Here is a 24,339-nt window from a genome sequence, read left to right on the forward strand (position 1 = left end):
AGGCAAACTAATCGAACAGTGAGTCATGCAGCGTTTCACCGCAGCACCAGACCCTGCTGGTGGAGGAAAGCTGTTAATTGCTTTGGATCGGAGCACAAACCCAACATCAGCCCCGACGTGCGGACTGAGCGTCTAGAGAAGGACTGTTCAGTTTCTCTCGGAGTAATTAAGATCGGAAGCTGCACTTTAGAGTTGTTGTTGTTGTTTTTTTTTTGGTTTTTTTTGAGGGGGTGTGAGTTAACGACTGCGCGAAGGATCACCGACCTTTGAATTCAGTGGTGTCGCCATGCAGTGGAGGATGTATGAAAGAGAGCGAGCGGGGCGGGAGAAATATCACAGATGATGCGGATTCTGCACGGCGGGTTGTCTCTTCAGCCTCTTCCAGCAGCAGCCCTGCCTCCTGTAAAAGGTGTGGCTATCGTGGCTGTCGGCGACTTTATTTGTTTTGGTTGGCGACATCCTGCAGGGCGCATAGTGAAGCACTGGCACTCATGGCTGTTTAACAGGCGTTTACGCACTGATCCAGCTCAGCAGTAAGGTAAGACAATGCCGGTGTCCGGTCCTGTGCGTGGGTTGGGTTGGAAGAAACTGGTAGGTTTGGGTGACAGCACAGGAGTGTAGCAATAACTTGACTCAGTGAGCTTTGCAGAGAGATTTTGGGCTTAGGTTGTTGCAGGTGCGTCCACCTTGTGGAGAAATTCTGCGTTGCTTAAGGTACTCAGCAAAACCGTACATCATTACAATCCTGAGCTAGAGGACAGCGTGCTCCCGATGATACATTTCAGTATTTTCAGATGGAAAATGTATCGGTGGTAGCCTGACTTATACTGTAATCCAACACCACAGGAAACTGTGTGTGTGTGTGTGTGTGTGTGTGTGTGTGTGTGTGTGTGTGTGTTCTGTAATGGAGGCAAGCTGAAGTGAGACTTTCTTTCTCTAGTGTGGAAACATTTTATTTTTTTTACCACAGGTAAACACTGAAACAGTCCAAAAACAAACATTTCTAAAATGAAATCGCTGAAGGAGTATATTCCTGCTTTAAAGTGTTTTCCAATTCTTACCTTGAGTAAATCTGCAGGGGAAAAAAGGTAAACCTCTACTGCAGAGACAATATTTGCTGTGTCGACATGGAAACAAACAGATTAATTAAACCAGCTTCGATGCTATAACTTGGCAGCCCATTTATTAACCTGGTTACAGTAGCCTGTGTTGTCATGGCATCAGTATCCAAAGGCTGGATAGCTTGACAGGAATTTACATGTGCAGCATGATAACTTCACAGGGGACTGAGCTCTGCTCTCAGGTCAGCTGTGACTACTAGAGGCATGTGACACCATTTCATCACTGCTGAGCTTTGGATTATTGACCAGAGTTATCTCTCACAGCGGGTGTGTCATCACACACACACTCACACACAGCTATTTCTTCAGTCAGGTGGTCAGTAATGGCAAATGTGTTCCATGTTGTTGTTAAATTAAAGCATGCATCTCTTGGCGTTTTAAAATAGTTACGCTGACATTAAGTTAAGTGAGACGATGAGACAGGAGAAAGTGACGCCTCAATTGAGAAGGTGGGTTGTCACTTCAGGTGACACCATTCGTTGTTTTATTTGGCATCCTTACAGACAGAGTTTATGAGTTCTGATAAGTCAGTTAACTGCTATGTGTTGACTGAGCTCGTGCTTTTGTTAAATCAGTAATCGTTACCAATGTGTGTATACTACCATGTGAGCTTCATACCTTTTCAGTAATATGATGTTGGTCATTGACCTAATAGCTGTTTATTTAGTTTTATCTCCATATTTAAGCTCCTCAGTCTGTAAGTTTTAGGAAACCAAATCCTTTCTTCTACCATTTGTCTTCCCACGGCATTTAACACCACTTAATGCAGGAAAAGTACAATAGAAGTGACAGTTATAATGTAAATGTTTTCTAATCAGCTTTGTCACTGTCACTATCTTTTTGCTCTAATGTTTTACATTTCTGGACATACTAAAACAATCTTCTCATTAACAGCTCCTAAACGTAGGTAAATACAACCTCAGATAAACAACGTCATGCCATATCATTATTAATTTAACAAAAAATGAATCCAAAACATAGGAGTTTGGGCAAAATGAAATACACTCTTGCTGCTTCCAGAGTTAAGAGGGCAAACAGCAGCCCGGTGCTGATAATCAGATGCGATCAGGAAGTGTGGTGACCCCTATTAGAGCAGAAGGCCTTTTCAGCATTCAGGTATGTATAAAAACAGCGCCAAGGAGGAAAGACGTCAGCAATGGAATTGGAGAAGCAATTGTTGTTTCTGTTTCCTATCAATAAGGTAATTCAGTGCTGAGAAAGAGTATTCACAAGTGGAAGATGAATAGATTCAAGACAGTCTAATCAGGAATGGATGTCCCAGCAAATTCAACCCAAGGTCAGACTGTGCAATGCTCAGAGAAACAGCAAAAAAAAAACCCTCAAGAGCTACATCGCAAACTCTACAAACCTCACTTAGCATGTTGAAGTTCACAGTATGATTATAAAAAGACTGAACAAGTATGGGTTATTTACCTCTTTGTTTTAGCACAGCTAGGTTTGTAAAGTTGCATCTGAATAAACCACAAGACCTGCAGAACTACGTCCTTTGAACAGATCAAAGTGGAGACGTTTAGCCTTAAATGTACAGTGCCACGTTTGGTCATAACCAACCAAAGCTTATGAGCCCATTTACTGCATACCAACTGCCATGCACGGTGGCGGAGTGGTGATGATTTGGACTTGTTTTACAGCCACAGGACCTGGGCATTGAGTTGGCCATGAACCCATCTGTATACCAAAGTATTCTAGAGTCAAATGTGAGGCCATCTGTTTAACAGCAAAGGTTCAGCTGAAACTGAGTCATTTAACAAAACAATGATGAGCATAGCAGCGAATCTACAACAGAATAGCTGAAAATGAAAAGAATAACAGTGTTGCAATGGCCCAGTCAAAGTCCAGAGCTCAACCTCATGGAAACACTGTAGTGGGATCTTAAGAGAGCTGTGCATATAGACAAATGCCTACAAATCTCAGTGAAATTAAGCAAGGTTGTAAAGAAGAGTGGGCAAAAACCACTCAACAACAATGTAGAAAACGGATATAGTCATACAGAAAACAATTGCCTCAAGTTATAACTGCTATAGGTGGTTGTACAGGCTACAGTTTTTCACACACTGCTCCTGGATTTTGGCTTAGTTTAAAAAATAAAAAAATAATGAAATAGTGTAATATATCATGTGCCGTTGTTCATCTGAGGTTGTATGAACCTTATTTTAAAACCTGGAAAGGGCTAGATAATTTTTTATTATGTCCTGATATGTAAAACGTTAGAACTAACTGTAACTGATGCTGCCCTGTGCGTATAGGCTAAATATTTAACAGTAAACGTTAACCTGGGCACACAGAGGAAGTATGAAAACAAGGAGCAAGGATGCTCAGCTGCATTAAGCAGTTGTACCTTTTTAAGCATTTCTAGTGAAGGACAGTCGTGCAAGCTTTCCAAGTGTCTGTTGCTGCCATTTCTTACCCCTACTTCTTGCACCAACAGGTGAAGCTCCATGTGGTACCGTTATCTTGATCATGCAGCCTCTCCCATCTCTATACACTGATAGTATTCCACAAAGTACATGGTGTGTCTGGCCGTGCAGTTTGCATTTTTATAGCACTCGAACATTAGGCGACCTGAGTTTAATCTTATTATACATTTGGGTGGCAGTTAAATGTTAGTATGCTGAGGTCGGTCAGCACAGAGAAGAAAATAGCTGACCACTGGTGGTGTGCTAATATTTGAGTGTAAACGTAGCAAAACATTTATTCTGATTATGTGTGCACCTTCATGCAATCAGTCCCTAACTAAGCCTATCCATCTCTTTCTTAAGTGGGTGATGGCGACCCGTAAAGACAGACGTAGGGATCGAACCCCACTGGAGGAAAGCTATGAAGAGAGGAGCGGCGTCCCCTTTCTTGGAGACACCCTGCCCTGGAACTTGTCCAAACACCAGAGAGTCAAACGCTCCAAATCCGCCACAGCGGAGGTCCTGGATCCAGCTGACAGGGCTGTAATTCGCATTGCAGGTAGGGGGACTAAACAGAGTTATATCTATGCACGTGAAAGAGTGCTTACTTATTTAAAGCAGACATTTAAAACAAACTTAAATCTTATATTTCAGTTGTTACAGACATATTGACATGGAAAACTGAAAAGGCTAGCTAATGAAGCCTTGTAGTAGTTAAGCTAACCCAATATGAATATGCTAGTGCTAATTTCCTTTGCACTCCACCTGTTTTCCCCATAAGCTTTTATTCTTATACCTGTATGTCATGTGATTTAGAGCAAGTGAAGAGCGACTAGCACTCAGAGCTCCAAAACAGCTATGTGTTACTTATAGTCTTTCTGACTGTCCATTCTGCTATATGTTGGCACTGAAAAGTTAGCCTGCTGTTAGCTAACAACGCCAAGTTGGATGTCAGAGGTCATTAAAACTGAACTCCACATGAAATATTTTATTTTCAATATGGAGCTATTAAATAATAATGGTCTGGTGTTTCAATTCAGTTTTAAATGCATTAAGAACTCAATACTATGCTGCAGTCGCATTAATAATGTTATTATTACTATTATTTATTTATGTATGTATTTATTTATCCAGGTAAAAGCCTCTTTGAGATTAAAATCTCTTTTCAAGTGAAACCTGGCCAAGAGGTAGCAGAGGCTGTAACACATAACAATATACCAAGAAATCAATACAACTGGCATTCAGTGTAGTGAACACAAATACACAAATCATATGCAACAACAGATCATTATGACTGTGGAACAGATGTGCAGCAATGAATAAAAAATTAGTGATTTTACGGGAGTAATGTGGAGCATGTGACTTCTTCCATGTGTGTACCAGTGGATGCAGTGGATGCCAGGCCGCCTATCCTTTTTAAATGTCAAACCTTAGAACCAGCAAAGAAAGAACATTATTCATCATGTTGACTCTTCTATTTATGAAAAGCAGTACAGAAAGCCTGCATTAATTATGTCAGAGCCATTGTCCTCTGTGGGAATATTCTTGTTTGCACTCTGGGCAGAGCATGGAAGATGACAAAGTGTAGACAGTTTGTCATCTTCAGCGCTCTGCATAAAGTGCCACCTATATTGTGGCCTGAAATATTGACTGCTGGATTCCTTAAGTAACGAATTAATGTTAGTAAATGTACACATGGCAACGAGAAATAACTGTACTTTATAAAATGTCAGTGAAAAACAGGCACATACAAGCGCCTTCCTTGAGCTTCAGTCATTGCTATATGGGCAGGATGTAACACTCCTCTTGTTTCACTCCTACTATGTTTTCAGACTGCCAACAGCAGTTTTAAATGCCAGGACAGTGAAACCATTAACCTTGTAAGAAATACTGTAAGGTTAAAAAGGAAACCAAGAAGTGCTATTTTGTACATGCATTACATATACAAGTCCCTGCCCCCCCTGCAAACTAATAATGGATTTTCTCAGCTGGACAGGTTACACATTACACAGTGAGGATTTAAGGTGATGATGATGATGGTGAGAGCTAGCCTTTTTCAAAGGTTGAGGTGTGGTTTTTTTCCCCCCGATCAGTGGGCTAGGATCATGTTCAAGTCATTTGTAGGGATTGTGGAAACACATTATTTATACTGTGGGTTAGCAGTATCATCACTGGTCCAAGTGTAACACAGATTTTAAAAGTCACATAAAACTGACTGAAACGGAATATGATATAAAGGAAAGAAAGAGTTGTCAGGTCATTATAATTTCTTAGTAATTATAAACACTTCTATAACAGCGTCTCACTTTTATTAAAGGGGCATTCCCTGCCCTTCTGAAAAAAGAGCAGGGAATGCTCATCCTCAATCACCAAAGCAGACAGCACAACAAGGATAAAACCCGGTTTAATGTAGCACAGAATATACTAATTTTCAGTGTGCTAGCTTAGCACAAGTCTTTGATTGAACACAATACATCTGTGATCGAGTTTTGGAAAATTGTGCTCCTGTCTAGGAGGAAGTTTGTATAACTCAGGATGTGCATGCAGGTCTACAAAAGGCCTACATCCACATCCTGTACGTCTCTTTTTCCAGCAATCAGAAGGCCATGTCAGGCAATATCAGCACCCGTGGGTGAGGCTGAGCTTTTGTAGTAAGCTCTGATGAATGACGAGGTTCTGCTACAGATTTCCTGGCTGTATGCAGATGTACAGGCCTGTCCTAGAAGGGGGATTAGAATAGACTATGCACAGTTCTTGTTGGAAGATGAGCACTCTTCACTGATCAGGTCCAATAGAATGATTATATAGCCATATGGAAAAGAGAGTTTTCAAAGGATTCTGCCCTCACATTTGACTCCAGAAGACATGATACTCAGATACTGATCAATACTAAAAATTGCTATTGGGTTAGGTACTCATTTGCAGTAGTATTGATACAAACAGTGCCATATTCACCTTCTCCAGCTGACAGACAACTTCTCATGGCACCGCTGGAAACATGCGTGCACACAGCCCCCCCAGTCACTAGCAGCTGAACACATTAATTAGTAGCATAAAAAACTTAGCAAAGCATTTTAAAGACTGACAACACGGTCTTTGTGATGAATTTTGATGTCACTAATACTCACATTTACTTTAAAGTGTTAAACCGGTAATAAACATGTGTCCAGCGGATGCATTAACATTAGCCATTTACTATTACTCACACTGGCCATATGCTAACTTATTATATTATATAATGTAAGGCTAATACTATAATGTTAATGTGGGAGCTAAGAAGCAAACATTATCAACATTATCTTCTAAATAGGAAGTGTTCATTTAACAGGAAGCACATTTTTTGTGTTTAAGAGAAACATAATACTTTTTAAAGTCCCAGGTTGGACCTAATAAAGGTCTACCAGTTGCTACACAGAAACAGTGGTCGCCTTCTGTACCTTATGGAAAGCAAAAATATGGTGCCAAGTCACCAGAAGCAGAAGAAATAAATACATTTGGATGGCGTTTAGATGGTTGATCTAATCTTTATTAAAAATATTTGTGCATTTATGTATCTTAATTTTGTGATTTTTCTGTCATTCTGTCATTTCCAAACTATAATATAGAAAATGGTATTAAATGTTTTCTTGTTCTTGTAATTAAAAATTAATGACTATTGTGAAAAATTTAAAATCTCATTAGCCTTTGTAATTAATTGTATTATTTTAAGCAGATCAAGTTTGTTTTTGCTAACTGAACTGCACATGAATTGTGTGTGTGTGTGTGTGTGTGTGTGTGTTTTGCTGTTGGCTTTTAGAGCCCTAGCTGTATTTAAATGGCAAACATCCCTGCAGAGTACTCTTCAATAATTTATTCTGGAGTGGCTATGATCTGATGCTTAGACGATGCTAGGTTCAGACTCCATCTCTCTTCCACTCACATCCTCTTGCTATCTCTTTCTCATGCACACACACGCATTACAGTTTAATATAGCAATTTTCTGTGGAAATGATCAGTGCATGTGAACACAAGCATAAATATCTATTCTAATTTCGAGCTCCTACGTTACAGGAAAATCATCTGAGTCATCCACATCCCATTTCCTTCAGTTTATTGGTACATACTGTTACTGTACACTACACCATTAATTTGTGGAAGCTACTGTTATGTTGTGTATGCACTGTATGTTGTTGTGATGTAAAGTTTTCAAAAATATTTGGATGAGAACGTACAGCTGGAGATTTGCCACATGCTGCTTTTGCCTGCTAGCTACTTAAATTAGCAAGGTTCATCTGAAATTCACTATGATGTTAAAATGTTTACTAATTTTGGTTGGCCAAAATGTTTTCTACCAGAAAGACTGAATAGCCAGCCAATAATTTGAGGTCTTTAATACAACTGAGCACTGGGACCCACCTGGAGCCACTTAATTAAACACAACTTAATACATTTTAAAGGGGTTAGCATTCATCATTTACCATTTACCAAAAGAGAAGTTAACTGTAACGGCCAACTGTATTTGTACTATGCTGTAAACATGTGTATGTCTGATGTAATGTTTGGTGTTTTAGATATTTGTCGCTTTTGTAACAAATGTGTAGTCGCAATTCAAATAACTTCAGTTTTTGGCACTTTTGACGTCACATTTTAGCCCCCGATGTTGTTTATTAAGTGAGAGAAGAGCCTTTAAACGTATGACTCATCTTCCAAACAAATGCTGTTTTTGTACTGCTGACAGTTACTCCAGACACATACTCAGACTCTTGCCCTGTAGCGGATTTTATACGAGCTGAATGCATTGACATTTTATTATAATGAGCTTTGGATTTTTATACTGTTGAGCTGATTCAGTTATGAAAGGCACTCTGAGCTGGCCTGCCTCTTTTGTGTGCCTAATTGTATTCCTCAGATTTTATAATAGCTTGTGATTGCAATAGCTTCTTAAATGTCCTCTATTCTTACATCTGTAGCTCCCTGCTCATGTGTGAACACAGCTATTGGCTTCCCTTCAGACAGCTATAACCCATTTCCCCAGCAGGTGGCACTTTCTGTTAACTAGCTGGTGGCCTGCTCGTACTAAAGAGTCGTCACTGCTTCTGGAAAATGTTTCTCATTCGACACCCGTCTCAAATAGCATCAACTACATTGTGTGTTCATTATGTGTCTGGTATTACAGAACTCTGCCTTTTTCACCAGACAGTATGCTTTCATTCTCATTTCGAGACCCTTCCGGACAAAACACTTTTCTTCTTTTTAAACGTTTGACCTTCATGGTCTTCCTCATTCTAGGGAAGGAATGCTGCTCCTCACCATCAGTTTCAGATTCTGTGAATGAGCCATGATGGAAAAGCGTGGTGGGCTGAAAAGGTCAGGGCAGTCAACAGCAGCATGTCTGATCCACTGCTGCGCATTACATGTGTTTCTGTTGTGGATATCCAGAAGAGGGAGCCAGGCCTGTTTCTATGATTGTCTGTTACCCACAGTTTTACTGGGCAACCGTAACAGCAGCATTGCACCCGGATTGCACCATACTCAAATTGTTTCAGGCTTGGATAACTGACAGAGAAGAGCATCAAGCCTGGTGATCATCAGCTGACAAAAGTAGTCAAAAGTGAAAAGACACTAAAGATCACATCCTCACAGACTGTATAATAAGAGTATATAGATAAATATACCCAAGTGTACAAGTAATTACTTTGAAAGGCTACTATTACAATACAATGAAGGCAGAAAGCATTGTGAGATTTTGCTCTTTTGTCTCTACAGACAAAACCATTTCCGTTCATCAAAATCTAACAGAGGATAAGCCCTGGCTTAGTTAAAATGGACCATAAATTCTCCCTTAATAGGAGCTGCCACACTACTGTTGGGTTTTGTGTCATATTCCACAGCCAGACCGATCAGTCTAGCTGTGAGTCAGCATTAAACTCCTGCCTGTGCATGTGTGCACAGTCCAGGTGTTATTTGTTTCCCCCATGGTTTTTTTTCCTTTTTCTGTGAGCTGTGCTTCGGTAATCCCCTTGACACTTGAAAAAAGATGTGCTGTGATTTGTGTGACTGCCGTCTCATTCTGGGAACCGAGCAGTGTGAAAAACATTATTAATGTTAAAGCCGTCGCTCTGAGTTGGCCCCATTAGAATATCAAACAAAAGGAACGTACTGCAAAAAACCCCACACGTTACAGGCTGTTAAGTGGACAGCCGTGGAGCTTCTTTAACCACTGAAGATTGCAAGAAATTGTCTCAGTGGGGCATTTTGTATATTAAAAATGTATATCTACCTTTCAATTGTAAAATACTATTTTGATGAATTTTAATTTGTTCTATTTTATTTATTCTCAGTTTATTTCTTGTGACCTTTAATTCAATTTAATTTAATTTTATATAGCGCCAAATTACAACAACTGCCCCCTTGAGGTGCTTTAGATTGTAAGGTAAAGACCTTACAATAATAATGAGAAAAACAAAACAATCAGACCACCCCGTTTGAGCAAGCACTTCGTGACAGTGGGAACGAAAAACTCTATTTTAACAGGAAGAAACCTCCAGCGGACCAGGTTAAGGGAGGGGAAGCCATCTGCCACAACCGGTTGGGCTAAATGGGAGGGAGACAGGACAAAAGACTCTGTACTCTGAGTAATAAGCAGAGTATCAAGTAAAATGCAAGTGCATTCACTGTATACATTATAAAAACGTCCACGTGCAGGTTAAGCTGTTCATACACTGAAACATCCAACTGCAGTTTCAGATTTCCTGATGTGGAAAGCTTGTGTGTGTAAATGAAAGAATGGACACTGGACACACAGGCCCCTGTGTGCACCTGTCGGGTATTTCTGAAGGAGATCTGGAAAACAAACTACACACAGGCGCCCATGACCACACATATACACACACACACACACGTTCATATACTTTTTCTATATCCTTCCTCAACTTTTATTTGACTTCACATTACCAGATTATCAGCTCTTAAAAGTAGCAGCTTGAGTAAACAAACAGATGTCATGGAGCCAGATAAAGTGGTCCAACTGTTGGGGAGTGGACAGGGAGCTAGAATGATCCAGCAAGTTCGGAGTGAGACACTATCTTCTATGCGTCACCACTGCGCGTGTGAGAATGAGGTCATGAGGGCCAGCGTCACTGATCGTTAATAGTAGCTGATGTGTTAAAGGTTTAGCCTTGGCAGTCGTGTAGTTGACACTCACTCCCCACTTCCAAACACTCAAATCTAATGTCATAGTAATATCTAACATGATCACAAGTCTGACTGAGTCATTCATTACATGCATATATTAATGTCAACTGTAAAGCCCCAAATTAAATTCTACTAACTTCTGTCATAGTGAAAACATTTCTGTCTAATCTCGCCTTCCTTTCATTTTTTTTGTGTTGGATCTCAGAGTGGATATGCTGATGTCATCCTTCTGTTGCACCTCTCCCTGTTTTTTTAAGATACGTAATCTTTTTTAAAAGGAGGTTATGCCAAGTATATATTAGCTGGTATGTGTTTGCCGAGCATATTTGTAATTGCAGTTATCATATTTTTCTCTTCTTGGATTTCTGGGAAGTCAGTAACCACAGTGGAATTTGCACTCAAGATAAAGCAAAAATGTGTGTGTTTCTGCGATATTACATAATTTATGCAATATGACCTGACTGCCAGCTGCTCAATTTTTTTTTACACATTTAAAAATTCATATTTTAATGGTGAAAAACTGTCAAGAATAATAAAAGAATACATTGTATGTTAATCAAAATAGTGACTAGAAAATATGAGTATAGGGAAAAAAACGGCAATGTGTGAGCTTTGTTCTTCAGAAGATACAGAAGACTTACAGTGCAAGAGTTAAGCATAATGAAATTTCCTTTTGGATCTAGTGAAAAGGACACGGACGCACACACACACACTGTCGCAATTCTCCAGCTGCAAGAGCAAAGAGTTTGGAGTGAACTTATCGCGTTTCCTCCCAGGAAAGTGTCCTGGCTGATGTCAGTGTGGCCTTGGCCAAAGAAACGTCGGACAGTCAGGCTGAGCTGCAGGGATTTTCCTTTTTCCTACATCACATCCCTACCATTGTGCTACAGGAGACTCCTACGCAAAATCCAACATGGAAACAGTGCAAGTGTGATACAGTGTTCACTTTCCTCCATTTTTATGAGGCTCTCAATCATAAAACGGCTCAACAAGACAGCATTGTTAGATCCCAGCAACTTACTTCATTTTCTGTGCATAGTATGTCTCTGCTAGTTGACATCAGTTTGCTGTCATCGCTGTTATCAATTATTTTTAATGCTACAGCCTGCGTAGCTATTAATCAAATCACGGTGTGAATTTTTATTATCCTTTGACACAAGAAATATGTAAGTAACAAATGAAGCTTTGGCATAGGAAGGAAATTTGTTTTGTTTTCTTCTTTTAACTCCGTTTTTGTCCAGACTGTCATCGGCTCGGCCGGTCTTGGCATTTGTTGAATATTCAGTGGTTGCTCCGACTGTTTATGTTCCCAGTGGATGTCAAGGGCATATCTGCACTGCAACTGCAACTGAATGCATTTATTCATCATGTTGCAGGTGTCAACTTTCTGAGAGACCAGCTGAAACACAGCAGCTACCAGCTGGAGTGTGTTTCCGCAGCACATAGAGGGTCGACAATGTCTTTGTTATGAGATTATGTCGTGTAGACGTGGACTAAATGTATTGAATGTAGAAATCTGATTAAGGTATGGCATTATAGAACAAGATATGAAACCTCTTTAAATTAATGAGGAAGGATGAAGTATTCAGCCAGATTGGGTTCAAAGATATTTGGAGGAATTTAACTTTTTAAATGGATGTTATTTTATTTTATTTTACAAAAACAAAAACAAAAAAAAAACTAATTGGAAAATAATGTTTGTTCTTCTGATATTTGGTTTGCCATCAATGCCACACAACAGTGGCTCTCATTCTAAAGATGGCATAAATAAAATAAAAAACTACACTAGTAAAGAGAATAACATGGATCATCTTGTTAGAGTGCAAACCTTGGGTTCTGGCATTCATGTGGAAGTTACTTTGAAAGACACGAAATGAAACGTTGCACAAAAAAAGCTCTATTTTCTGAATTCCTAATGTGTTCAAAGATCTACAGAAGGTCTGATCCACCCACAGAATCCAAAGCATGTGCTGGCGCACTCCACAGAACACCCCCAAAAGCTCTGTGGCTGCGCCCCAACTTCTCTGATGGGACATGATAAGCAAGTACTAAATACTAAATATAAGCATGGGCTGGAAAGCAAGGCAACTTTCAACCTGGAAAGTGTTAAAATCACAGTTCAGAACAAATTTGCTTTACCATACACCATTTACTTCAGTTTCACAATACATTAAATATTTGAGTTCTTGCTGAACTTACAAAGAAATGAACTGTCTCAAAGTTTTATAGTAGTTTAATTTTAATAGTGTTAATGTTGGTGTGATTGTTCGGTTAGTGGGCGATATCTAAAATGACCAATCAGCCCTTGGTCTAGAGCTCCATGCATTGGGTGAGGATGACCATGAGAAAGGTGGTGGATCAGAACCTTCAGAGCAACCTTGCACATCTGTGTAAGCCTTGTGCATTTGTGTATTTGTGTAGTTGGTATTCCAAACGCTGCTGCCAAGGAGCTGCTTCAAATTTCGTTGAACATCTGATGTTCAATGACGACAAAAGGATTCTGATTTAAATGATTCAGAGATGGCCAGGAAAAAGTGAAACCAAAATCGAGCTCTTTGGCATCAACTCTGAACCACTGCGCTTGGAGGAAGAGAAATTCCGAGTATGATCCAAAGAACATCATCTCCACAGTGAAGCACTGAGGTGGAAACATTATGCTTTGGGGCTGTTTTTCTGCTAAAGGTACAGGACGACTTCACCACATTGGACCAACCCAAGTACTATAATATTTCACAGTAGATGAGAACCTCCTTCTCTCACCTGATTGTAACCTATGATTACTATTCTGAACTAACAAAGAAGTTATCTGCTTGGCTGAATACTACTGTATGGTTAATGATTGTTACTGTGATACAAAACAAGTTAATCTCCCTAAAAGCACGCTGCCATTCAATATTGTTTTTTTTCCACTCTGCAAGTGCTGATATCAGAATTTTTCTAGCATTTTATGAGGTTACATAAACAAGGTGGTGGGAAATCTTATGCTTGCCATCCATTACAGTTGAATTCATCTGAACCAGAGAGCCCTTTGCTGCTGTTCCTGCTGCTCTCTGTGAGTGTGTGCTTGTTTCTTCCAGCCTGTGTGTCTTTAAGAGGAGGAGCCTGACATTTATATTAGTATTTCTGAGCCAGACTATGGGAGGGTATGGAAGAGAAGGGAGGCAAAGGGGTGTGCGTATGTGTGGTGACGCTGGGCTGTGGAATGAAGTTTCGAGCCGTGGAGGGTTCACACACAGCTGAGAGACCAGACAGAGGACCGCACCGGTCTGCCTCACATACATCCAAACACACAGAGGGCTGACCCAAAAGGAAAGAAGAGGAGAAGAAGGAGAAGGAAGGAAGTGCTGGGATGGCCATGTATGAACCTGCCTATCTGCCTCCCAACGCTGAGGAGCAGGACTTCATCCAGGCTTATGAGAACGTCAGGGAGAAGTACAAAGGTGGGAGAGTGCGCTCGTGTTATAGGAATAACAGCATACGCACATCTCTAAGTGATCGTCAAGCATGTGTCTTTGTGTTTGTATCTGTCCCATTCATTTGTCTGACTCAGCACAGGTGGGATGCATGTGCCTGTCTGCTGTGCTTTTAAAATGTGCCGGCTGCCGTGCATGTTTCTGGAGCGGTAGTCCTGCATGCTCCATCTCTTGACTGCTGAGTGTTTTTTATTGATTGCCACGCATGTTGGCTGTCACTTTTCCACACTATCTATGCTGTGTGTTTGTGTGCATTGCAAGAGTGCAGTGGATTTACAGGAGTGCTTCACTCAGTGCTAACAAACAGCCCGCTCTGCTCACCTCTGACCTTGATGTCATTATGAGACTTTATTTTAAAGTCTCGGCACTTTGCCCATTGCAGCCTGCGTCCAGCACAACAGAGGGCATTAACAGGTGCTGCTAAGCAACAGTGAAATTCATTAACGCCCCACAGGAAGAACTTGCTTTTCTTCTCAAATTGTATCCCATTATCTCCCCCTAAGTGTGCTGCATGCCTTGCCTTATGTCTAATATTTCACATGGTTTACTTTATTTGGAAATGTAATGTGTCACAAAGGTTAATCAAACAAAGATCAAGATGAGGAGGATAAATTGAAAAAAAAACAAACATCCATACAAGAGTCATCTGTCACAACAACACATCTCCACAACTGCTTTCACTTTCTCCACATCAGAGGAAGTCAGCAGCATCCTCCAGGTGCTTTCACTTTAAAAGTTTTCCTTAGCTGCCACTCTTGTCTGCGGCTCATATGTCGGTCTTCTTTCGCTTTTCCTTGCACTAAATGTTTTTTCCTGTTGTGTGTTTCATCTCCTCTGTTCCAAAGGATCATCAGGAAGAGCAAGAGCTACTCTATAAATATTGCCCCAGTTTTTTCCCCCTTTGCCTCTCTCTTGTTGTGAGAATCTGGCGGCTGTGCTTGTGCTGAATCACCATTGCTCATTTTTCTGTGTATCAGCATGTTTTTCTTTGTCTGGGTCTCTTTGTGTACACGTTCCATATCTTTAAAATAATGCTGCCAAACTTGGCATTGTTAACATCTTTGAACCTTCACTGTATTGATTTTCAATGTCTGTGTAATTACTGTAAACAAATGGAATGAGTGCAGAATACTTCGGCGATGACCGAATACTTTGGCAGTAAGACATCCCGTTGGCCTTCTCCAGTGGGAATTGGTTGCGTTTAGCTGGGAATTCAGACAGGTTGGTTTTTGACACAAAACTGCTGCTCTACTGTTATCAAGTCTAAACGTTTTATGGGTTTCGGCAACGCTGTTGCTGAAATAGAGACTGATAAGAATTTGTCTTCAAAGCGTAGTGAACGTGCCACAGGACAGGAGACGCGCTAGAACTTTTTAGCAGTTAAGTTTAGAAAACTATGTCGGAAACACAGACGCTGGACCAGATTTGCCTCATTTGTGCATGGGTCTGTATGTTTCAGTGTGTGTTTGTAATGCTGCTTCTGAACCAGGAGGTAATGGGAAGCAGAAGCTGGCTCTGTGGCAGGTGTTTATGTTCCAGACGTTCCTTTGTGTTCCTACCTCAACAGCGTCTGTGCTCCTTGCAGATCCTGCTCTCCTTATAAAGGCACAAAACTCTCCGACTTTGTCACATTCCTATCTCTGATTTTTTTCATATTGTTTTTAGACATGGATATCTTGCAAATGTAAATAACAATAGCAATTTTTATGCAGAACCTGCAAGGCTTTAGAAAGTACTGTATTGTAGTTCCTATGAATAGAATAGGCTACGTGTCTGTATTGGCTCCATGCGGCATGGTTGGACAGGTTGCGTGTATGTTTGTACCTCCCAGAGCTTAATTATGAAAATTATTAGGTTTGTAAAGCAGTACCCAGCAGTTTTAAAGTCTGTTTCTCACATGCTTATTTGTATCTTTGCAGAACATAGCCACACTGTTCTAAATACCCGTCCCTCTCCATATTCTCTGCATACTGACCCCATTTTGTGTTTAAAGACAAATCAACCACATTGTCTTTTTTTCCCCCACAATAATGATTTATTCCCTGCAAGATCTACACTGGATCAAAAGACATGCTAATGTGGATATTTGCTCTATGCATTTTGCAATAGCTCATGCTAAAAGCTTTTTCATGACTGCGGGTGTTTACTTAACATAGAAGGCTGCCTCGTGGCATCTTTAATATGCAACCATGCAAAGAATCATTTGCCTGTGTAATCACTGATACCTTTGAGATACAGCACACGGTTTTCCAGGTGTAGATTTATACCCACCTGGGTGCGGTCAACCTTTTGCTGTTGTATCGTTCTCCTCATTGGCATAACTGATGTTATAGGAAGAAGGAAGTGCTAAGATTGTGTTTGCTGATCATCCATATGGTCGCACTTTCACTGTGAGTATGGCTTAATCGTTTAGCTCAAAGTTCTGCACGATCTCAGCCAACAGACCAGTGCATGATGTCTGTGGGCTGTGCAGCCCTAAAAATGCAAATACCAGCAAGTAGGATTCGTGGGACGATAGATTCATGGAATTAAACAAATCCTTAAAGTGGAGTATGATGGTGTAAAAAGTCTATGGACTGTTTTGTAAGATGCAGTAAACAATTATCTACAAGACTGTCCCACGGATATGGATACACTTCTTTGTGGAATATAAGGTGCATTGAAAATTCACACTCTACAACTCAACCTATATGCAGCATCACAGAGGCTTAGCTAGATTCGTGTGCTTTTTTTTACCCCCAGGAAACCCCTTCACCACTCATTCAGTTGCCATTTTAAGCTAGTGCATGTGTGTCCTGGTTCCATAAGCCGTGGTTCCTCTATCTTTACATGCTGGGTCTATTTTTGCTGGATAGGTTTGCATCTCTGTAAATGAATAGCATGCTTTTGGAGCTCATCCAGAATATGACGTACTGAAACCCGCAGATAGAAATGGTTTAATACTTATCCTGGAGAAGTTGTACTAGGGTAACACAATGAGGTAGAACCACAGATCTTCCTATCCCCATATACAATTGAATCACCAGTTAACATGAAAAGCATATCTTGTGCTGTGTGAATAATAAAAAAAAACAAAAAACAACCCATGCAGGCACAGGTAGAACATACAGGCCCAACACAGAGAGGCATCAGCTGACAAAGAGATCCAATTGTACCTACTACTACTAACTCCTAGGAACCTTTGAATCATCTTTCATTTGTTGATAGTACGATAAACATCTCCGGTGGTCCTAATTTACAAAGAATAAGGACTAGAGCATGACACTGGATTTGGGATCAGCCATATTTTCCGAATGGGTTAAAATAAAATTATAGTCAATTAGTCAGTCTGCTCTTTCTAATGTTACTCACTGCTGTCTCCTTGCCTTTTCTGAATTGCAGCTGGTTGGATGGTAAAGGCCTGGCTGTCATCCCACTGTCCTCTAATGCAATTTGTGGCAGCAGCTGATGCCAGTGTTACTAGGCCGCCTGAGTGGGGGATTGCCCTGTGCAAGTCGGGTGGACTTCTGAGGGTGCGCAGCCATGGCTGGCATGCATTTTTGCCCCAGTGGGTGTCCTAGAAGGCCCTGTCCTATGCCCTGCAGGGCTTAAAATAAACCCTAAATATAGCCGTGGCAATGTTCAGTCAACCAATTAAACTGTTATTTTTGGCCAGCTTGATTAGTTGCTATGGGTAATTTAAATTCCAGTTTCTCTTTGGCTGAAAAACATCAAACAGTTGGGAATTATTAAGTAGTACTTTATTTTTGCCATACATATCACGGAGATGACTTTACAGTGCAGACATGCAGCATATGTCTTTATGAATGACTGTAGCAAATTCTATTTCCAGTATGCGTGACGTGAGAAGCAGTATGGGAAGTGGTTTGTCACATACACATTTGTGATGAATGAAGTCTTTAAAAAACCAAATGACAAATTGGTGTGTGAGTGTATGTGTTAAGTGTATGTCTGTTTAAAGCCACTGAGTATGTGTTAGTCATTCTTATCTAGCACACACTCACTAATAACTTGTCAGATCTCAAAAGTTTTAAATGACAGTTTCCGTAACATTTTCTCAGCTTGTTTCAGCTGGTTGCCATCTGTTGAGTGCCTTTGAGAAAAGCACTTAACCTACAACAACTAGATATGAGTACAGTTGCTTAGAGGTTCTGTGAGGCTGTTGTTGAGTGTCTGTACTTTTAAATCAACTTCAACTGTAATAGTGTGCTATAAACACATTTACAAGTGCCCACATTTTTCTTGTGTATCTATATATATATATTTTAATGCTCTGCAACATTTAGTCAACCTGTGCTATGGTTACACACCTCTTTGCTTAACATTGGTTCACCATTGAGTCCCAGTCATTGATTTTCCTAGAATTCTTTTCATTACAGCCCTGATTTGAAACAAAATGGACAAAACTGGGCAGAATGAGACTCGCCACGTCTTCACTTTAGCTTAATTTTCTCAGTTTTCAGCTGTTGGTTCTGAAATTTGCACAAGAGTAGATACTGATATCTCTGTTTCATTTATGGAGGATTTGCATCTCCTTCAACTGCCAGGTATTATCTCTACACTTAGTCTACAGCCACGCCAGCTGCTCTGTGAGACTGTACTAATTACGAGTTCAGGTCACGTTGGATGTTTTGGAAAGGGTAGAGAGATTCTTTTGTAATTTGTTTGGTTGTGCAAGCATTGCAATTAAAACTACTATGCAAAAAATACTATACTATATATTTAAAGGATATAAAAGGACATTTAAAAATCCTAAACAAGTAAAAAAAAAAAGTTTAACTTAAAATAAATGAATGAAGCATAGCTGTTTGCATGCTAACCTACCAACAGTGTTTGTTTTAAGTTACTGAAATAGTGAATTGACATTTAATAATTAGCACTAAACACAAAGAGCAACTCAAGCAGGAACCTCTAGGGCAAAAACTAAGCAAAAGTACTTCTTTGAATGGCCACTTGAGGCTGCTCCAAAAGCATGCTTAACGACTGGTACAGAAACTAAGCTAGCTAGCAAATGCTAGGTTGGGTTGACGGCAACTCCCCAAGCAATACTCCGTCATATCAATATGTTCACATCCATTGTCCATCATGGCAACAGTTAAAATGCCAAAAAGTCAATATGCTCCTTGCGCTAGCCTTGTGAAGACATCTCCATGGCTACATCTTTTATCGAGCACTGTCATTGTCATTGTCCATATTTCGTTGATCATTTTGAACTAGCTTTATGAAAACTTCGTTCAGTATCAGTTTTTGAGTCATTCATTCAATTCTAGAACAGAATTGAATAGAAATATCCTTCATTTTCCCTCACTGGAGAAATTTAGGTATTCTAGCATCAAAGTGACAGATGGATTCATTTACTCATTCATTCACCCAGCAAGGCACAACTTTGCAGTTCCCAAAGTTAGAATGCTGTCTCACATGATTTAACCTACCTTCTGCCACACATGAGACAACTTTTAGAATCTTAAATTACTATGACATCAGTTACATGGTATTCTGGGCTAGCGGTAACATCAAATGTGGGCAATTTATTTTCCTTCTCTTGATGCAGTTGGCTGTCTTTTCACTGGAAACTACTCTGGCTACCACTTCTACAAACAGAAAATGCTGAATTCTTTTTGAAGTCAGCCATACGCAGATGTCAGTGCCAGGTGAAGTGCTTGTGGAAAATAGACCGTTGGTATAAAATCTGTTGATCTGGCTTTTTTTTATGTGCGTCTGTTTACAAATGTATGACATTTTAGGGCTTTCCTCTAATATCAGTGTAGCCAAATGGACCCCTTTTAGTGCTTTCAGTTGCCAATTATCCACCAATGAAACCAAAAGGAAAAATCTAGGTCATGGAACTTTACTGTTACTGTATTTCCACCAAATAGCACCACACTCAACCGCAGGGCGTGACATTGTTTAGCATGAGGGTCACAAAGGCCCTTTAGCTAAGCTGCTGTGAGAATTGCTACATTTGGGTGGGTTTTTCCTTTTCTTTTTTTAGTTATTATATTTTTCGTGTGTGTCAGCTTCCTGTTGCTTGGGATAGATCAGCAGTGACACACAACTCAATTGAGAGGTTACTTTGGGGCAGGGCTTGATAAGTAAAACTCTGCTGGGATCCCTTTAGGGCCTTTTAAGGGAGAGAGTGAGAAGCTTCAGAGGGATGTTTCCCCAGTCTGTCGACCTTCCTGTCAAATAGTCAACAGTTTTCCAGAACAGAAGCTGCTGTTCCTTTATGCCTGAATCTCTTGTGTTTTTTGCCTGTCTGTGTTTGTGAAGTAATGAGAGCAGTAAATAGAGAGACAGAAAGGAGAACATTTAAAAGAAAGTATGTTTACAGGAGGCAGGGAGTGCGATTGGATGCTAATATTTACAGCGATACAATGTCATTTGATGTGTTTATTTATGCTGAATTGGATGGATGTCTTGCTTTGTAGAAAATCATTTAGAATGATGTCAGCCTTCATGAACTCCTGGTTGAATTTTTGTGGGTTTGGCAGTCACTTCTGTGAGTAATATTAAAGCTCCACTCACAGACTGAAAAATAAATGAGATGATTAAGAAACATGAATTCAGTTCAATTATACAGCGCCAAATCACAACAACTATCGCCTGAAGGCACTTTATATTGTAAGGTAGACTACAAACTGTAGGGAACCACAGAGTATTTACACAAACCTCTGGATTGGCTACACTTGAACTGTAAGAGAGAGAGAGAGAGTTTCTGTCTATTAATTTGGGTTTTATCTTGAAATTAACTGGTTTCGGTAATCAGGGTAAACTGTAGCTTTGTTTGCACACTATCTAATCATTTAACTTTTATTACTTGAGAAAGAAGAGGGGAATGTCTGGCAAGGCCAGCGACCGTGTAGCCTTGAAATGTTGCATCTGTTAAAGTTTTTGGGACCTTGAAAGTGTCAGCATTCTGACAGACTGGTCTACCCTTGGCTTCAGCTGCAGGTGCATGATATGCACCTAATTTTCTTTTGCTTGTTCTCCAGTTGCACTCATGACTTGTGATTTTATTTTTATACTGTGCAGTATTAATTCACAAGAAAATGATGGCTAAAGCTATAAAATAAAGGCAAAAATTGCAGTAAACTGGAATTTTTTTTGACATCCTAATCATTCAAGGCTCTACAACCATTAATACATTTAGTGTCTCTCCACCTCTCTATAGTGCATGTTTACGGTCTGGTGCAAAAAATGGTTTAGGTTTCTTATTTTTATTATTTATTTTTATTGTCTTCTTGGGAACTGTATTTAAATAATAAATATATATATATAATTTATGAATATAAACTTTACTATTTCATCCAAATATGATGACTTCTTGAGGACTAACTAGGTCACACAGATCTTTCTTGTGGGTCGGATTGAGGTTCACGTGGTACAGAAGGTCACCTGTTGATCAGGTCGGTGAGTCGACATCTGATACACTCAGGGTTCGATATCCTTGGACAAGATACTGAACCCTGACTGGAGTAACAGCGCTGTATGATTGCGTGTGTGAGATTGGGTTAATGAGAAACTTAGGAAGATACATTTTCAGTGCCCAGCTAGAGTAGAAAAGCACTATATGTTAGTAAATTGCCAATCCATAAAAGTTATGCATTAGTAGAATTCTTTGAACAACAGGTGGGTGGCAGCTAGGATGCTAGTTAGTTTTGTGGTTAATTGTACTAACAACCCAGCCAAGAAGTCAGTTATTCAGTTTTAGTGTGTGAAACTGTAATATTTTATTACTCTGACACTTTATTCTATCCAGGTAAAATCTCTTTGTTAAGAGTGACCTGGCAGCAAAGACAAGGGAAAAAACAGCATCCAAATTGGAGTGAAATTTCATTAACACTATATTCTTAGTCCTTTGAAATTGACTTAAACTCCCTAATTGTAACCTCTTCTGTCAGTTTCACGGAGGTGTTTCTTACTGTGACTGCACCTTGCTACCATCTCATCCAAAATATGGTCACTTCTTGTCTAAAATTCAAATGGCGGCAGCAATAGTGCTAAACCTGAAGCTCCAAATGAGACTTTGGACGACCTTTAGCTTCAAAAGTTAAAATGATGCCTCTGGATAAATACATTACATGCATTTGGTCAAAACCCAGTTAGATTCCACCTTTCAAAGTCATTCTCCTCTTTGAATGTCTGACATGCTGAGTCAGACAGATGTGGATGTGCTCAGTGCTGTGCAGCAGTTCAGTAGACGGATGATTGTGGCTTTTAACTGTCCTGATGATCCTATTTAATCTGACATCTTGTTTACTTTTAGACGACGTGAGATCTGCTTAAACAGCAGATTGAGTGGCAAATGTCAGCTCACTCTGTCTTCTCATATACTGGAGCTCCAGACCTTTCAGCTCACAGCTTACCAGGGTTGGACGGCTTTACTGCTTCTCTTTTTAAACAAATAAGGAGTCCTGTGGTATTTAAGCATTTATAGCTTCTCCATGATTTTTACAAGGACTTTGAAACACATGGTTTTGCGGCTTGAGAGGGAAAAGTCAGTGTGGAAAACACATTTGTGTGGAAAATAATAACGTTCTAACACCTGGGTTGTGTCTGACACAAAGAGACTTTGTCTCTGCTGCTTTATAATGGACGGCAGGGCTGTGAGGCTTTATTAAGTCCAGTATTAGTTTGGGACTGTAGCTTCAAGGCTCCAATGAGCTGTGAAAAACTTAATGAGGAGAACAAAACATCCTGGAGCACTGTGCTGCAGCTTACCTGACACAGTGTTGTGCAAGCATACCGTGGCTACACCATAGTATAGATGGAAAAATAGCTTTAAAAGCAGAACCTCCACTTCCAGAGAGAACAGGGAAAACCATCCCTCTCCCTCATTTCCCAGCCTTCTCTGGAAAAAAGAAAGAATGAAACTGGATTTTTTTTTTTTTGCATAATTGTGCATTTATGTGACAGATTACTCTCAAACACAAGTGTTTTAGGAACATTTTTCCCTTTCTTTAAGCATTCACTTGGACCTTGTTGCTAGTTCTGTTATGTGACTTCATTTTGGATGTTACGATTCAGAGCACAGTTACATATTTCACTTCAGGCCCTGAATCCACCTTGTTACTGCAAACGTAGGCTGAAAGAAAGCAGAGAAAAACAGAACTGAAAGCTGAGAGCACACACAGAAACCAAAGTCCCATCTGTTTCACCGTGGTTGGAGTTAACAGAAATCTCTGTGTCCAGGGTGAAGGAGCACTCTGTTGAGGGAAGACAAGAACTTTTTGATAGCCCGGAGCAATTACGTTCACATTGAACTCTTTCCAGATTTTTTCTGAGTAAGTGGAAAAAACTCCTTTTTTTTGCCAAGCAGACTTCAGGCTTATTATGTTCCAAGTGAGAAAGAGTAAAAATAGTCCTTAGCACATGATCTGATACCTGTTAATTCATATTACCAAGTAATGATGCTCGTGAGCAATCATTTGTGAATGTGTATAACTTTCCATCATTTCCTGACACTCAAAGGCAGTGAGTTTATTGCTGGTCAGTGGTATTCAGAGCAACTGGAGCTGGATTGTGTGACAGTCACCAACACAAGCCAGGAATGTCACGGCAGGTCACCCCACACAGCTGACAGTGGGGGGAATGTGCCCCACGTGTGCACACACTGTCATTGCACATTAGGTTTCTCACTGATCTTTCCACATGCACACGCTCTCCCTCTGGGACTGCAAGCATACCACAACGAGTAACTCGTTGCATTTTCCTCTGTTAGCGGCTGACTTAATCTCCTCCTGGTCAAAGACACCAAAGATGGAGGAGTGAAGCTTGTTAGCCTTCCACAGTCAGATTCTGTGAGGCTTTGACAGAATATGCAAAAAAACTACCCTAAATGGCAAACTCGACTCCTCCGTTTCACTGAAAAAGGAGCTACACAGACTGGACTTACGTAAAAGGCACGACTTGCTTCATAGATAAAGATGCTTCTCAGATGATAGACTGCTGTAAAACTAAACACGGCCTCTCATGCTTTTGTGTGTCTCCTGCCCGCTGGCTCTCTGAGGGGCGTGTCTGCCCTCCCAGGAAGCACAGGTCAACAGCAACCCTGGAAAAAACTGCCTGTTGTTTGTTTTCTTATCTGAAAGTTCAAATTACTGCCAATTCTGGCCCTCCTGTAGGGCTGTAGCTACACTTTGACACGGCTTAGAC

The 24,339-nt window shown here is 40.2% G+C and overlaps 1 protein-coding gene across 1 annotated transcript in view; it reads left to right on the forward strand.

Moving 5' to 3' along the window:
• The first annotated feature begins 292 nt into the window (after nucleotides 1-292).
• plecb (plectin b) overlaps nucleotides 293-24,339 on the forward strand; it is a 128,467-nt gene continuing 104,420 nt past the window's right edge. Inside the window, exons 1-2 of the mRNA XM_005743216.1 lie at nucleotides 293-538; nucleotides 3,902-4,097. Of these exons, the coding sequence (XP_005743273.1) occupies nucleotides 3,908-4,097 (190 nt within the window). The 5' untranslated portion in view covers nucleotides 293-538; nucleotides 3,902-3,907. The remainder of the gene's footprint in view (nucleotides 539-3,901; nucleotides 4,098-24,339) is intronic.

Source organism: Pundamilia nyererei, unplaced genomic scaffold (genome assembly GCF_000239375.1).
Source record: "Pundamilia nyererei isolate P.nyererei 1_Seehausen unplaced genomic scaffold, PunNye1.0 scaffold00129, whole genome shotgun sequence".
In the NCBI taxonomy this organism is placed as follows: domain Eukaryota; kingdom Metazoa; phylum Chordata; class Actinopteri; order Cichliformes; family Cichlidae; genus Pundamilia; species Pundamilia nyererei.